Source organism: Panthera uncia (assembly GCF_023721935.1).
Source record: "Panthera uncia isolate 11264 chromosome B3 unlocalized genomic scaffold, Puncia_PCG_1.0 HiC_scaffold_1, whole genome shotgun sequence".
NCBI classification, from domain to species: domain Eukaryota; kingdom Metazoa; phylum Chordata; class Mammalia; order Carnivora; family Felidae; genus Panthera; species Panthera uncia.
Window position 1 is genome coordinate 36,883,861 of NW_026057582.1, and position 15,390 is coordinate 36,899,250.

At 38.1% G+C, this 15,390-nt stretch overlaps 1 protein-coding gene and 1 long non-coding RNA gene across 2 annotated transcripts in view; one reads left to right on the forward strand and one right to left on the reverse strand.

Annotated features, from left to right (window-relative positions):
• The window catches only part of LOC125909447 (potassium voltage-gated channel subfamily H member 5-like), a 94,201-nt gene that overhangs the window by 61,776 nt on the left and 17,035 nt on the right, over positions 1–15,390 (forward strand). Inside the window, 2 exon segments of the mRNA XM_049612657.1 lie at positions 1,018–1,133; positions 7,368–7,760. Coding sequence (XP_049468614.1) covers positions 1,018–1,133; positions 7,368–7,760 — 509 coding nt within the window.
• Positions 381–7,582, reverse strand: LOC125909448 (uncharacterized). Its single transcript, XR_007453693.1, has 5 exons — positions 7,493–7,582; positions 6,091–6,187; positions 4,616–4,749; positions 4,277–4,461; positions 381–724 (listed from the first exon to the last, which is right to left on the reverse strand). It is a non-coding gene; the product is annotated as an uncharacterized LOC125909448 (long non-coding RNA).

The window sequence follows — 15,390 nt, forward strand, 5'->3', positions numbered from 1 at the left end:
CAGACTCAGAGTATGGTTAGTTTTGCTCTACTTACTCATGTCTCATTGATGTTTCCTTGAAATTAATTATTTAATAATGGGAATTTGAGGCGTTGGGAAGAAATTTCTTTCTCATTAAATTCACATCCCCTCCCCCACCAAAGTTAAAATTACTACTCTTTCAGAAAACAATGTTAGAGATTCTAGATATTTAAAGAATGATATTTAGATACCACTGTAATTAACAAGAGAGAAATAACATTTTGCTGTTACAAGAAAGATGGAAGTGTGATATGAACCATAATATGTGAGATTTGTTGAAATTGGGTTTCATTTTCTTATGTGTATATATCTACACACAAATGCACAGTAAAATTGTTTTTTATTAGGCTATAATAAATACCCCTCCCCCCCCATCTTCCAGCAGCTTAACACAGCAGAAGCATATTTCTTGCTCACGTTACAGTCGAAGGCAGGTGATCCTTGGCATATGGCAGCCTTCCGTGCACGGATTCAGTGCTTTACTATTCCCTAGGGGCTTGTTGTCACTTGTATCCAGCTGGTAGAAGGAGGGAGAACGTGTAGAGAAGTCTCACCTGCTTCATAAGTTGTGGCATGTGTGAGAGTGACACACATCATTTCTGCTTTCATTCCATTGATGAGAACTGGGAACATGGGGAGAGCTGGATGCAAGGAGTGCTGGGAAATACATTCCTGGCTGGACAGTTGTCTTCCAGTAACAAATCTATATAATGCAAGGGGGAACACAGAATTTTGTGGACAGGTGTACCTTGGGTACTGGGACTATGTAATAGATATGAGCAAAACACAAAGATCACACATAAAAATTAGTCATTACTTTATAGCTACACTTGAAATATGTGGTGATGTTTATGTAGAAATTAAGTGCTTTAGATTGATACTTTTTATTAGTTCTGGATGTTATGCTATTTCTGAGATCCCCTGAATATTAGCAAGAATGTTGCATTCCATATTCATTATATGTGAAAAACTGAGACTTTCTCTCCTTATTTTAAGGTTGGACAAAATTTGCCCGATTGACACGGGCTTTGACAAATAGCCGAAGTGTTTTGCAGCAGCTCACGCCAATGAATAAAACAGAGGTGGTCCACAAACATTCAAGATTAGCTGAAGTAAGTGGGAGACTAACTTTCCTTCCCAAGATGGTGGTGGTAGCACATTTTTCCCCCTGAAATGATTCAATATAGATATCTGTGGTTATTATATTCTAAGTACTCATCCTCTAATTATTTTTCCTGTGTAGATTTATAGAAATTTCAAATATATCTTTTTATTCTCTTGTATTTTTGAAATGGGAAACAAGTTCATGATATCCCAAGTCATATCTGTAGAGGTCTGTAGATGGTGAGATTTTCTTCGGGTAAGTGAGATAGGAAGTTCACTCATTTCGTCCATAACCTGAGGGTTTTCTCTGTGCTTGGTACTCTATCAAGGATGGAAAGATGAATATGCAATGGGCTCTACCATCAAGGAACTAAAGATCCTTGCAAAAAAAACCTGACAATAGAATGTGACAAGTAGGATGACACACATGCAAAAGCATTACCTAGACTTGGGGCTCTAGGGAAGCTTACCTGGGGTGAGTGAATCTTGAAGGAAAAATATGAGAAATTGGTAAAGAAGGGATGCAGGTCATTCCTACCAGGGAGACCAGCAGGTGCAAAGGCACAGAGGTGAGACAGTATGATGACTTTGAGTATGAATTCAGTGTGGGTGAGGTCAGGGGAAGGAAAGTTAAAGTGATGTGTAGTAAAACAGTGGTGGTTTGTGTCCCATGTGTTAGGGAAAAGATATGATCACATTTGTACTTCAGAGAAACCTCTCAAAGGGAGATTAGTCCCTACGGTTTTCTTTGCGATGCTATGTTTTTCTTGTATTAATTTAAAAACATGATTCTGAGAAGGGATCCATAGATTTCACCAGATTGTCAAAAGGGATCCATTGTACAAAAATGATTAAGACCCCCTGCTTGACCTAGTGGCTCTGTGTTGAATGGGAGGATAGGGAAACCAGTTAAGAGACTTAATGGTAAATCAGTTAGGTTGACCATGGCTTTAAGCAAGGAAACCAGAAGCAGAAGTGGGCAGAATGCAGACACACCAAGGTTAGAGTCAACACATTTGTTGACTAGTACTGTTGGCTAATAAAATAGCAAATATAAGAACAGGAAGAGAAGGTTTTGGGGCAATGGTTATGAGTTCAGTTTGGGGGATATTAAGTTTGAAGTGCCTGACAGAAAAATCCAAGAGGGGATGCCTCAAAGGCAGAGGAATTTATGGGTCTGGCTCTGGAGGTATTTCTGGGTCTGAGTTGCAGACCTTGGTGCCATAGGATGAGATGATGTTGCCCAGAGAAAGTATAGTGACCCAGAGAGAAAAGGAATTGAGGACAGACCTCCAGGTAGAAGCTTTGGTGTTCACGTGTCTTCTATAATCATCACTTGTCTTCCCAGTGTTGCCAAAAGTTAATGAAGCTACCAAAGCTCTGCAGAGCAGTTAGTGGGCACTCAGAAAATGTTCTGAGGTGGCCTACCAAAACAGAGAGAGATAAAATTAAATGTATATGTTCATCAGTTTGCTCTGCTGGAGAAAAGTGAGTTGAAGCACTCTAGAGTATCTTTCTGAACTGGTTGCAGATATTTAATTTGGTTTGGAGAGGGTTAGAAAGTAAAGTATGTTCCTTGAATTTGGAGGGTTCTGGAGTTTTTCTTGGACCATAGCTAACTGGGGGACTTGGAAGGCTTTCTGCTTTAAATGGCACTGTTATCTTGGGGAGAAACTAAAACTTTGATGTGCAAACACATTTTTAAAAGCCAAGGTAAGATCATGATTACAACTAAATATTAATAATAATGATAATCGCAATATTTTAAAAGATAATATGCAATTAGTACAGGATTTAATGTTCTTTTAAAAAAATTTAAATGTTTATTTTTGGGAGAGAGACAGAGAGACAGAGAGACAGAGACAGAGCATGAGCAAGGGAGGGGCAGAGAGAGATAGAGGGAGACACAGAATCTGAAGCAGGCTCCAGGCTCTAAGCTGTCAGCACAGAGCCCAACGCAGGGCTTGAACTCACGAACCGCAAGATCATGACCTGAGCTGAAGCTGGAAGCTTAACCAGCTGAGCCACCCAGGCACCCCTCAACTAGCACAAGACTTAAAGCAGACTGTTAGATACAACTTCCTTTGTCAATAATTCTTGTTATGAAGTACTACTTGATTTTACAACTTTCTTTTCTGCCTTAATTGTCCATTTCCTTTTACAAAGCAAACTGGAGTGGAAGAGCTTGTTTCTGTGACTGCTGACTTTCATAGCTATGATTCCTTTCTGGTCTTAATGATATCTTATTCAGAATTTTTCTTTTCTCTGTTATACCACTGGGAAAGAACAAGAAGAAAGGGATCATAGAGAGGAAATTTTTTACCTTAGCACCTTGAATCATTCGTTGGTTTTTTCTTCTGCATCAACTGGGGAAGCTTCCCCTCAATGGCTCATGATTTTCTTTTACTTTTATTTTTTTAGGAAATTTCATTCCTGTTTCTTCCCATCTGATTTTATTTTATTTTTATTTTTTTGCTTTGCCTTTTGATTATTGTTAGTTTCTTTGTTGACCATCCCTAATTCACAAACCTGACTCAGACACAAAATTGTTTTCTGTCAGGTTGTAGGTTTGATTTCAGAGAACATGAAGAGATAACAAGATTCTCGAAAGATATTTTGTTTGCATGTGCTCTGAATCCAAAGGCTGACCCACAAGAAGCATCAATTTAGCAAAAGGATATCATTTTAAAAATTTTACTCTGAGTCTTATAATGTGTTCAACCTGAGTATATGGATTTGCTGGTAAATTTCAGGCTTTCACTTTTTCCAAGATAAAGTATAAATTTCCAAGATAAAAATATAAATTTTATCTCAGTTCCATCAGGACACCTACATTTGGAGCCGATTCCTAGTTTCAGAGATCCTGGTCTCTGTGTAGGCAGTTCACCTATTGTCCACGTGAACCCATATCCTGCTGACTGGCTTCAGCTTCTCACTTTTATACTGGTGGAGAGATAAACTTCCGTAATAATGCCATGTCCATGGTCCTGATTCTATTAGCGTCAATGCTCTCAGATATTCAGAGAGAAAGAATGTGTCTGTATTGGGATAAAAATACATCGGAAAATGTGTTTTCACCCCCTCCACCTCAGGCTCATCACTTATGAAAGTACAAGTGGAATAGCAATGAAAGTGAAGAATTGTTACTCACTGCTTTATAAAAGCGCCGGCGTCAGAGTGAAGATCAAAGTAGTGCTCTGCATCTGAGAGACATCAAAGCACAAGCATGTGTGTTCCTTTGTTGTTCATGCGTGCTCCTGCTCCTTGTCTTCTTGTAGCATTTCTGGATCCTTTTACATATGCAAGTCACTGTCTGAAGAACTAGGTCCTGGATGGCTAAAGAAATAAAAGACAAGGGTTTTACCTTGGACTGTGCATTATAATCACCCAAGAAAGGTTTTGAAAATATGGGCCTGAGAAAGAGTATACCATAGTTTAAAAAATTTCTCCACATGATTCTAGATTGTAACCAGATTTAAGGGATACTGACCTTAGGAGTGATCCCATTCCATCTCTAGAGAAGACATCTCATGTTCTGCTGAGGTGCTGAGCAGGGCAGGCTTGTCTATAAACACAGTGTGTGGGGCTACAGTGCTTTTAGGGGTCCATGGGATGTTTGAATTTCTATTAACAGTAAAAGGAAAAATTAAACTTTTAGGTTAAAAAATTGAATATATAATATTAATTTATTTTTTGCAACAATGCAGTTGTAAAATGCAATTTTTATCTATCTATCTATCTATCTATCTATCTATTTATTTTTAAATGTTTATTTTGAGAGAGAGAGGGAGAGTGAGAGAGAGAGCAGGGATGGGCAGAGAGAGAGAGAATACTAAGTAGCCTCCATGTCGTTAGTGCAGAGCCCAACACAGGACTTGATCCCATGAACCGTGAGATCAGGACCTGACCTGAAATCAAGAGTTGGATGCTTAACCAACTGAGCCACCCAGGTGTTCCTAGTTTATTTTATATTTTTTGGAGGAAGGGTCCAGGAAAGCAAAAATGCTCAGGGCCCATGAAGGTCATAATACACCCTGGCACTGAGTTTATTTTCTAAGTATACTTTCTTTGTGCTCAGTCTATGGTCTGTGTAGATATAGATGGTAAAATATTAACATTGACTTTGAAGAAAGTTTTCATGTCTAATACAGTGAAGTTGGAATGGATAGACCATTGGTTGTAAAGTGAGAGAGAAACCATGATTATATATATAAAGCTCTATCCCCAAATGAAGCTTTCATTCCTGGTAAGAAAATTTGCTGCCAAGTAATTTAAGACCTTATGGGACAAATATGGCTAGGCACTGATAATGAGGATAAATACATAAAAATCTTTAGAAATAGTTCTTATAGCCCCCAAATAATAACAATAATTTTAATACACAACTAAAGAGAATACAATTGATGTTTTTTATGTTTCAAAATATTAATGATGGGTATTATATACATAGTTTTCAGTTATGTAAGTTCTATGCATGAGAGAAACTTTTCAGGATAATTCTCTCTCAAGTTTCAAGAAGTGCTAGTATATTTGCTTTGCTTTGTGGCTTATGAGTTACATGCTAGTAGGTATTTTTGTTTATATCTATTTTTACATTCAAATATTGATGCATTTAGGGGCGCCTGGTTGGCTCAGTCGGTTAAGCATCTGACTTCGGCTCAGGTCGTGATCTCCTGCTCTGTGAGTTCCAGCCCCGCGTCGGGCTTGTGCTGACAGCTCAGAGCCTGGAGCCTGCTTCAGATTCTGTGTCTCCCTCTCTCTCTGGCCCTCCCCCATTCATGCTCTGTCTCTCTCTGTCTCAAATAAACGTTAAAAAAACAAATATTGATGCACTTATGATTTTATGGTAACCCTTTGACTCCTACTGGACCCCATTAGCCCTGGAGACACTGAATAATTGGATATATAATATGACAAAGCTGCTGGAAATACTATTTATGAAAGTCACATTTATAAACTCCTTACATATAGGTTCACTCAGCCTTAGCTTCATTGATGGCATGGAGCAGAGCTCTCAGATCTATTCTTTCAACTCCTTTTCACAATTTCCAGGTTCCATGTTCTGCAAAACAATGCTAAGTCAGTGTTTGTTACTTTTGCCCAGTGCTGCCCAGCCTTCTGCTCTTGCTCTGTCATCTGCTTTTTGTCTTTGCCTCTTTAATTAGACCTGCTTAGAGTAAGTAAAGGTTCATATAACCTTGCAGTGAAAATTTTCCACTTGTCCAAAAAGGTATAGAGAAGCAAACCTGAGTATTTAGCACTTTTTCCCGAAAGAGAACATTCATATGGGCAGAAAACACAGTTCTTCAAGTCCTGGTTGAAGGGAGAAAAGGAAAAAGTAGGCTAAATATTTACAACCCTGATATCACTATGCCAATCATTAGGGCCCTTGCTGAGTCCCACTCAACAGCAAGATCGCCAACAGTGTGGTCCTGGGGTTCAGCGAGGCCATCAGAATCAAAGTTATGCTCTCTGAGGTGCTAAATATGTGTGAAGAATGGATAACAGTGAGTCACCCAAATAAGTGCTGGATAATCAGTTAGAGATGTGATTTTAGGCAGGCTTGCAAGTGAGTGTACAGAATGCAGTCTCAGAAGTGGATTCCAGCAGTGCTGTGGATCAATGTTGGTGTTGGAGGAAGTCATCAAGAGGATGTGACTGCTGGTTGACTCTTGAGCTGAACCCAGGCAATTGAAGGCTTCTCATTCCTGTCCTTCGAATGTACATTCTACCCACCGTTCCCATTGTGGGAACCATTTTCAAGCACATAGCGCTGAAAGAGTAGGATGTTTTGGGGACCATTTGGATGATATATGTAACTGGACCAGGGCATCTCTTTAATCTTTTAAGATTCTGGTGGGTGGGTGGTAGTTATCTACTAGTCTCATGGCTTCCTGCCACAAGCCTCATAGGTATGTTCCCTAGCTTATTAAACCTTCCACCTAACAGTATGGTGTGGTCTGCCTTTTTCTTTGGTTTCTTCTTGCCCTTGGTGTTTGGGGGCCAGTTTGTGAACCAATATTTGGTCCCTGGAGAGAAAGCCAGGTGGAACAGCAGATTAACTTCCTTTGAACAAACTTTGGTACAACTCAGAAGTGGGAGACAGAACTATGGGGTGTGATTAGTCTGGAAACCAGGAGTCGTGAAAACTATGCTGTGGTTTGAGTTTTGGTGAGTTTGAATTCATTACTAACTGTACAGACATGTCCAAGTCACTTATATGCACATTGTCTCTCTTTTAGGTTCTTCAGCTGGGATCAGATATCCTTCCTCAGTATAAGCAAGAAGCGCCAAAGACGCCACCACACATTATTTTACACTATTGTGCTTTTAAAACTACTTGGGACTGGGTGATTTTAATTCTTACCTTCTACACCGCCATTATGGTTCCCTATAACGTTTCCTTCAAAACGAAGCAGAACAACATAGCCTGGCTGGTGCTGGACAGTGTGGTGGACGTTATATTTTTGGTTGACATTGTTTTAAATTTTCACACGACTTTTGTGGGACCTGGTGGAGAGGTCATTTCTGACCCCAAGCTGATAAGGATGAATTATCTGAAAACTTGGTTTGTGATCGATCTGTTGTCTTGTTTACCTTATGACATCATCAATGCCTTTGAAAATGTGGATGAGGTAAGTTTCTTTTTTTTTTTTTTTCTGAGTACTGTGGTTCATATGTTTTGAGAAAATTAAGATAAAAGTTTACAGATAATTGAAACTTCTTTTTAGCCACATGTTCAGCCTTCACCCTACTTGCCATAAATTGTAATATTCAATTACTTTATGTTAATTTTCATCTGCTTCCTTTTCTTGCTTTCTGGTTGATAATACCAATTACTGGGACAGTGGTTGTGGTTGGAAATTGTGGTTTGAAAAGTGGAGGTTGTGGTTGGAGGAGGTGGAACAGAAGAAAAGTCGTAGCATTTGGGGCAAAACAGTTTATGAACTAGGTAATTGACTAAAAGATATGAAACAGATGTATTTTCTTTGGAAAACTGTACTTTAAAATGCATTTTAAAATGCTATGCATCCATAGATCTTTTGTCTCCTCCTCTCCAGATATATATGGTAGCAGTGCTTGATTGAGATAATATAAAAAAAAGTTTATGGAAAAGTCTTAAATTTTTGCCTTTTTGGTTGCCTTTTTGCTTTAAATTTTGTCTAAGCACATTTGTGGCTAGAGACTATATTGGATGATTTCTGATGTCTGGTCTAGTTCAAGGTTCTGCTCATTCAGTGTGTTATCTATACAATTACAAATACTTAAAATATGTAATGTCTTAAAAGACCACTTTATCCAGAGCTTCCTAACTTCTAACTTAATAGTGGGTGATTTTCAACTTGCTACATCAAGCTAATAGGATGCAACCAATAATCTCAACTAATAACATAAAAATGAGTCAATATAGAATGCATCTATTATTAAAATATGTTCATAATGATAATATTACAAACTTAATTTCCCTAAAGATTCTACTCTGTCCTTGTCGGCTGCTCAGATGGAAAATTCTCCACTACATTGTTGTTGTTATTCTATGTATGTTGGGAGGTAGATAGAAACTATTCGGTGACTTTTTTCCATACAATTTCTATGCTCACTTAACTTTAATATTATTAAAAAAAACCCTATTTCCCTGAAAGTTAAGTGCAGACATTGTGTTTTGATGCCATACACATTAGTTTAAAAATTACAGAAAAAAGAGCAATGATAGTAAATTATTTTATAATTTTAGATTCCATTTACATCAAGCTTTTAAAGGTACATTTATTTCTTTCCTATTTACCCTCTGGAAAGGGTTGAGAGGAGTTTATTTTGAAAATGTGAAATATGATAAGGAGATGATAGAAGTTATATTTCACTTACTATATGAATTTATATATTAAGATTTCAGTCATTTAGAACATAGACACCAATATTTTAATAACAAGAATCAAAAGATTGGCTCAGCTCATAAAAGGGAAGATACATTAAATGTGTTACAAAATAATAAATGTATTTGACATAATATATAAATATATCAAGAGATCCTCAGCCTCATGCATATTAAGTAAAATGCAAAGTAAAACTATACACTGACATACTATTTTCAGGTTGTTACAAGCAAAGCTTAGTTTGGGTACCTGGGTGGCTCAGTTGGTTGAGTGTTGGACTCTTGATTTCTGCTCAGGTCATGATCTCATGGTCATGGGATCAAGCCCCACATCAGGCTACCTGCTGAGCTCGGAGCCTGCTTAAGATTCTCTCTCTCCTTTTGTCCTTCCCCCACATGCGATAGTTCTCTCTCTCTCTCTCTCTCTCTCTCTCTCTCTCTCTCTCTCACAAAAAACACAAAACAAAAGAAAACACCAAAAAAAAAAAACCCCAAACAAAACCAAAAACCAAAAACCAAACAAGAACTTTGCTAACACACCAGGATGGTGAGTATGGTGGCTAAGAAGGTGCACTGCTCAGATCTTCCTTCATGAAAACCTGCCACCCAGAGCACAATTCATGGCTTCCTGGAACCAGCTCTTGGTTTGGGAAAGACAACTGTTAGCATGTTTTTCGAACTCAGCATTCATTTAGTGAGTTATCACACTGTCACACTAGTAGCTTGAAACTGGCCATGGCTGCAGTGGGAGTATTTACACCCAGAAAGACACAAATGGTATGAATAAAGGCTTTTTTTTTTTTGACTGACAGCTGCTGCATTTTCTGGTCTGTTGCATTTCATACACTGACGCCATATTTCCGCAAGGCTACTCTTAGCCAATAATTAAGAATGGTGGTAAACAGTCTAGTTAGTCGACTCCTGCTCAATGGAGAACTCCTCTATTGAGTAGCATTTGCTCTGGGGCTCCCCATTTACCTGTACTGTGGTCTGAGACTGTTCTACCCAATACCTCTTCAGACATGTCAGACCTGCATTGTGGTCTGAAGCCTCCTCCCTCTTCCCTTTATCTTTCCCAGGTATTCATCTCAGTAAAACTCTTGCACATGTAACCCTGACTTGGCAGCACTCTGTAGCAGACGTGAACTAATAAAGTGAAGGTGTGGGTATTCTCATACATTGCCCAAGGGGAAGGTAAATTGGTAAAACTTCTATGCAGAATGATTGACATTACCTCATTTTGGAAAACAAAAAACAAAACACAACAACCCTAGAGCCAACCACTTTCGCATTGTTTAGGAGATTCTTTTATTATTGCTTGCATGTCAGCAAACAACAAGATCACCTACCTACCTCTTGGTTTTTCTTTTCTTTTTCTTTTTTTAATTTTTAATTGTTCTTTAAAGTATCGGAGCTTGAACTCATGACCCTGAGATCGAGACCCGAGCTGAGATCAAGAGTCAGATGTTTAACTGACTGAGCTCCCCCAGGCATCCCTGGTTTTTCAGTTTGAGGCCTTGTCTTTGACTTCGCAAATGGCATTTTCTCCCTACTCTTACTATGTCCATGCACTTTTCCCATCACCTAGTTCTCACAATACAGGTATATCATCCTTTTGGTTCAATAAATATTAGGTGTTCACAACATTATTACTACAGATATGGAACCTTAAACATGCTATGATTGTTTTCCTGCACTTTGCATTTTCCCGAGCATTAATAAATGTCTGGGTTTATTGTTTGCTTGGTTTTATGTACTTACCACTAATTCAAACACTAAGCTCTCTGCCAATTGTTTAAATCTTCTCTCATTACATCGATGCAAGCAATATTCTATCAACATCATTAAAAAAAATTTTTTTTTAATGTTTTATGTATTCTTGAGAGAGAGAGAGAGACAGAGCATGAATGAGGGAGGGGCACAGTGAGAGAGGGAGATACAGAATCTGAAGCAAACTCCAGGCTCTGAGCTGTCAGCACAGAGCCCGACGTGGGGCTTGAACTCACGAACTGTGAGATCATGACCTGAGACGAAGTCAGAAGCTCAACCGACTGAGCCACCCAGGTGCCCCTATCAACATCATTTTCTTAAATCTTTTTACTCCCACCTCCCACATGATCGACCATTTGGCTACTTATAACATTCTAGGCTAGAGAAAATTTCTCCTCAGAATTTTGAAAGACATAATGTCATTGTAGTCCATCTTCTAAAAACTGTTAAGAAACTTGTAACCACTAGGATTTTGGCCCTTTTACATGGCACCTGTTCTCTCTTTCTGGAAGTTTGGTGTGCTCTCTTTGTCTCTGGATTTTGAAACTTTCTGATGATATGCCTTAGTGTGGGGTCCATTTTCATCAGTTTTATTGGGCACTGATGGTGGCCCTTTTCAATCTGGAAAAGTGTGTCTTATGTCTTAATTTCTTTTTCCTGAAATTATTTTCTCCACCCTTCTCCTCACTTTTCTCTTGCTGGTATTCCTTTTATTCAGACATTATGTGGATTGGACTGGCCTTCTAGTTTTCTTTTTTTCTTCTCTCCAATTTTCCAACACTTTCTATTTTTGCTATACTGTCTGGGAGATTTCCTCAACATTATTGTCTAACTTTCTTTGTCCTTAATGATTGTTTTTGTTCAAGATCTATTTAACTTGATATCAATAAAGCTAAATTAGCTTTCATTTAGTATTGGCATATATAGATATATCTTTTAAATTTTATTATTATAAATTATTAAACTCTAGCTGTATCTTTATCTTATATAGATTCTGAGAGGCTTTTTAAAAAATGTATATTATTTTTTTGAGAGAGAGAGAGAGAGACAGAGACAGAGAGCAAGCAGGGGAGGGCAGACAGAGAGGGAGACACAGAATTGGAAGCAGTAAATTCTGAGAGTCTTAACTGACAAGCTTAATCTATGCATATATTTTGAGATTAATTGCATTTTTATTTACATAAAGCATTTTATTCTCTACTTTAAAATACGTTTGTTCTTTTCTCTCTGTTTTTATTCCTTTTTTCTTTTTTCTTCTATTTTTTGGATTGATTTTTTTCTCTCACCTACTGGATATCTTCCATTAGTTTGGAAGTTTTTCTGTTAATTGATTACTCTTAACATTTCTTTTTAAAAATATTTTAAAATTTTACTTATTTATTTTTAAATGTTTACTTTTGAGAGAGAGAAAGGGAGAGAGAGAGAGGGAGAGAGAATGAGTGGGGAAGGGGCAGAAGGAAAGGGGATAGAGGATCTGATGCAGGCTTTGCACTGACAGCAGACAGCCTAATATGGGGCTCGAAGTCCCGAACCATGAGATTATGATCTGAGCCAATGTTGGATGCTCAACCCACTGAGCCACCCAGGTGCCCCTGATTACTCTTAACATTTCTAGCATCACTATGTGGCTTATTAGTATCTTTACTCTTTTCCTAATTAATTCAAGGACCTTTGTTCATCTCATCTTTGAAATTACTGTCTTGTATTTTGGATCTATATTTTTTAACTTTCCCTTTTAATTATTATATTGTAGTCTTATTTATTTATTGAGAGTTTGTTTCTTAGAGAGAGATCGAGAGCAAGACAGCGAGAGCGAGAGCGAGAGTGAGAGCGAGAGAGCGAGAGAGAGAGAGAGAGAGAGAGAGAGAGCGTGAGCTGGGGAGGGGCAGAAAGAGAATCCCAAGCAGTCTCCTCATTGTCAGCGTGGAGCCCAATGCAGGACTCAAACTCATGAACCATGAGATCATGACCCGAATGGAAACCAAGAATTGGTTGCTTAATTGACTGAGCTACCCAGGTGCCCCAATTGTTGTCTTATTTAATTTCAATACTTATTTAGATGTACCCACATGTCCATCAGTTTCTTTGCTCACATTATTTTATCCATTTTTGGCTTCTTTCTGGTTTAGTTCCTGTGGATCAACTCTGTATTATCTATTATATGACATCCAACTTTCTGGAACATACTTCTTCAGGGAAACCTTATGTTAAAAAGCAAAATTCAGCCGAGTAAATTTTAAAGGCCATACTGGCTTTATTCAATGACTCATGAGTTGGGCAACTTCCCATCTAGCAAATAGAAAGGAGCTCTGAGGAGCTGTACAACACAGAAGACTTTTATAGGCAGAAGGCGGCAAGACAAGGACATATTAGCAAAGAATGGGTTATTTCAGGCAACGTCACCTTCATTTAGGGGAAGGCCAGGGGTCTATCAGGAAGGTTACTTCATTAGTGCTGACCAGGTAATTCCAGGTGGACTGGTTAAGATTACATTCCTGGGAGAGGCTGAAACTGCAATCAAGTTGATGTTAAGTCTCGGTTCCGTGACACGGGCGGGCTTAGCACAAGTGACTCCCATTTTGGGCCTTTTTTAAAAAAGTAATTATTCCAAAGCAACTCTAATGAATATCTTCATCGTATTTCATCTTCATTTATGTACATGAGTGCACATTAATGTAATTGAAGTTATTTTTCTTTTGTTGCTTTGTATGTGCTCATGAACACATACCGTTTGTTGTGGGACCTGGGGTCTTATTCCTTCCTTAGGATATGTTTGTTGTGAGCCTTTGGGATGGTTACTCTGGCTCTCAGTTTCTGTGTCTGTAAGAAAAAGGAAGGAATACCTAATTACTTACACCACAGGGTGGTTATAAGGAATAAATGGGAATAGAGACATGAGTGAATTTTACTTGTAGAATTTTGCCTATCTGAGAGGATATTATTATTTCCTTTGTGTGTTTTTTTTCCCCTCAGCTTGATTCTAAGACCTGTGATAGGGAAGAATGTGGCCCATCTCCTTGGTAATCCTTTATTATTCTTCGTGCGTATCAGTGACTCACTGACCTGAAGCAATGACGTATTAGCAAGGTTTTAGTAAATTGTACAATGACGTAAAACTTATGATGAAGTGAGCTGGTGGTGGCTTGGGAATAGGAGAGTATGAATCTGAAAATAGCAGTTTAATCCTTTAATGTGATGCGGGTGCAGGACTTAATAACTCTTTATTTTCAACATTGTTTCAGTTGATGTGCACTCTGAAGGTAATTTGATTTACTAGGAATTCACAAACTGAATATGTGATTCTGTAAGAGAGTTGTGAAGCATGGAAGACAGCGTCCATTAGAGGAAAATGTTCTGTTTGAGAAGACGTAATGCAGATTTCCTAGAAACCATAACCCAGGGTAAAAATGTAACGAGGAATCCAAGGAATAGAATCAAGCACTTTTTTTTTATTATTCTTTTTTAAGGGAGAAAGCGTGAGCGGGGGAAGGGCAGAGGGAGAGGGAGACAGGATTTCTGAGCTGAGGATGCAGGCGGGAACTCAGGAGCTCATGACCTGAGCTGAAGTCAGTTGCTCAACAGACTGTGCCCTCAGGTGCCCCAGAATCAAGCTCTTTTTGTCTTTTCTTTTTTTCTTTAAATTCAAGTTAATTAACATACCATATAGTCTCGGCTTCAAGAGTAGTACCCAGTGCTTTATCTTTTTTATATAGGACACCTAGTGCTTGTCCTGAAGAAAAGTGCCCACCTTAATGCCCATCACCCACTTAACCCATCTCTCCACCCACCTCCCCTCCAGCAACCCTTAGTTTATTTTCTGTATTTATGAATCTCTTAAGGTTTGCCTCCCTCTCTGTTTTTATCTTTATTTCAAGCTCTTTTGTATGTGTGTTTGAATGCCACTCTGGGTGGTCCACAGAACCTGATTTCTGGGAGGCCTGGAAATGAATTACAGGGCATTAGGGGAAAGATATGGCAGCTGCAGGTAACACCATTTGATAGTGTAAGTGGACATAGGAAACCTGATATACACAGGACAGAGAGTGGTATTAGTAAGTGCTAAACATGATAAACTAGGTCGTGACACATTGAAATTGGGAAAAAGATCACTAATGTATTGTTTCAGGGGGCAAAATGGATCGGTCAGCTACTGCTAAGTGGAAGTATATAAATATTTTAAATTTTCTGAAAAGCTTATGGAAAAACATTTCTACACTGTTATTATTATTATTATTTGCAGTTTATGCTTATGAAGCTGTCACATGCATTATTATGTTTTGGCATACATATTTATATTGCATATATAATGCATATATTTATATTGCATTTTTTGTTTCTTATCTAGCCATCAAAACAAGAATTGGAAATTAAAGAGGCTAATTTTACTTATAGATTTTGGTGACTTTTTCAGCCTCTGATTTCTTTTTCTCACTTCTGTTGAATTTCAGACCCTCAACTAAATAGAGCATGTTAGAAATTGCTATTTAATACAATTTGGTTGCCATTACTTTTTCATTAAAGCCTACAGATAATTTGCAATAATGTTTGAGTGGTATAGGTAGAGATTACATAATCTTTTTTTTTTTTTTTTTTTTTTTTTTTTTTTTTTTTTTTTTTTTTTT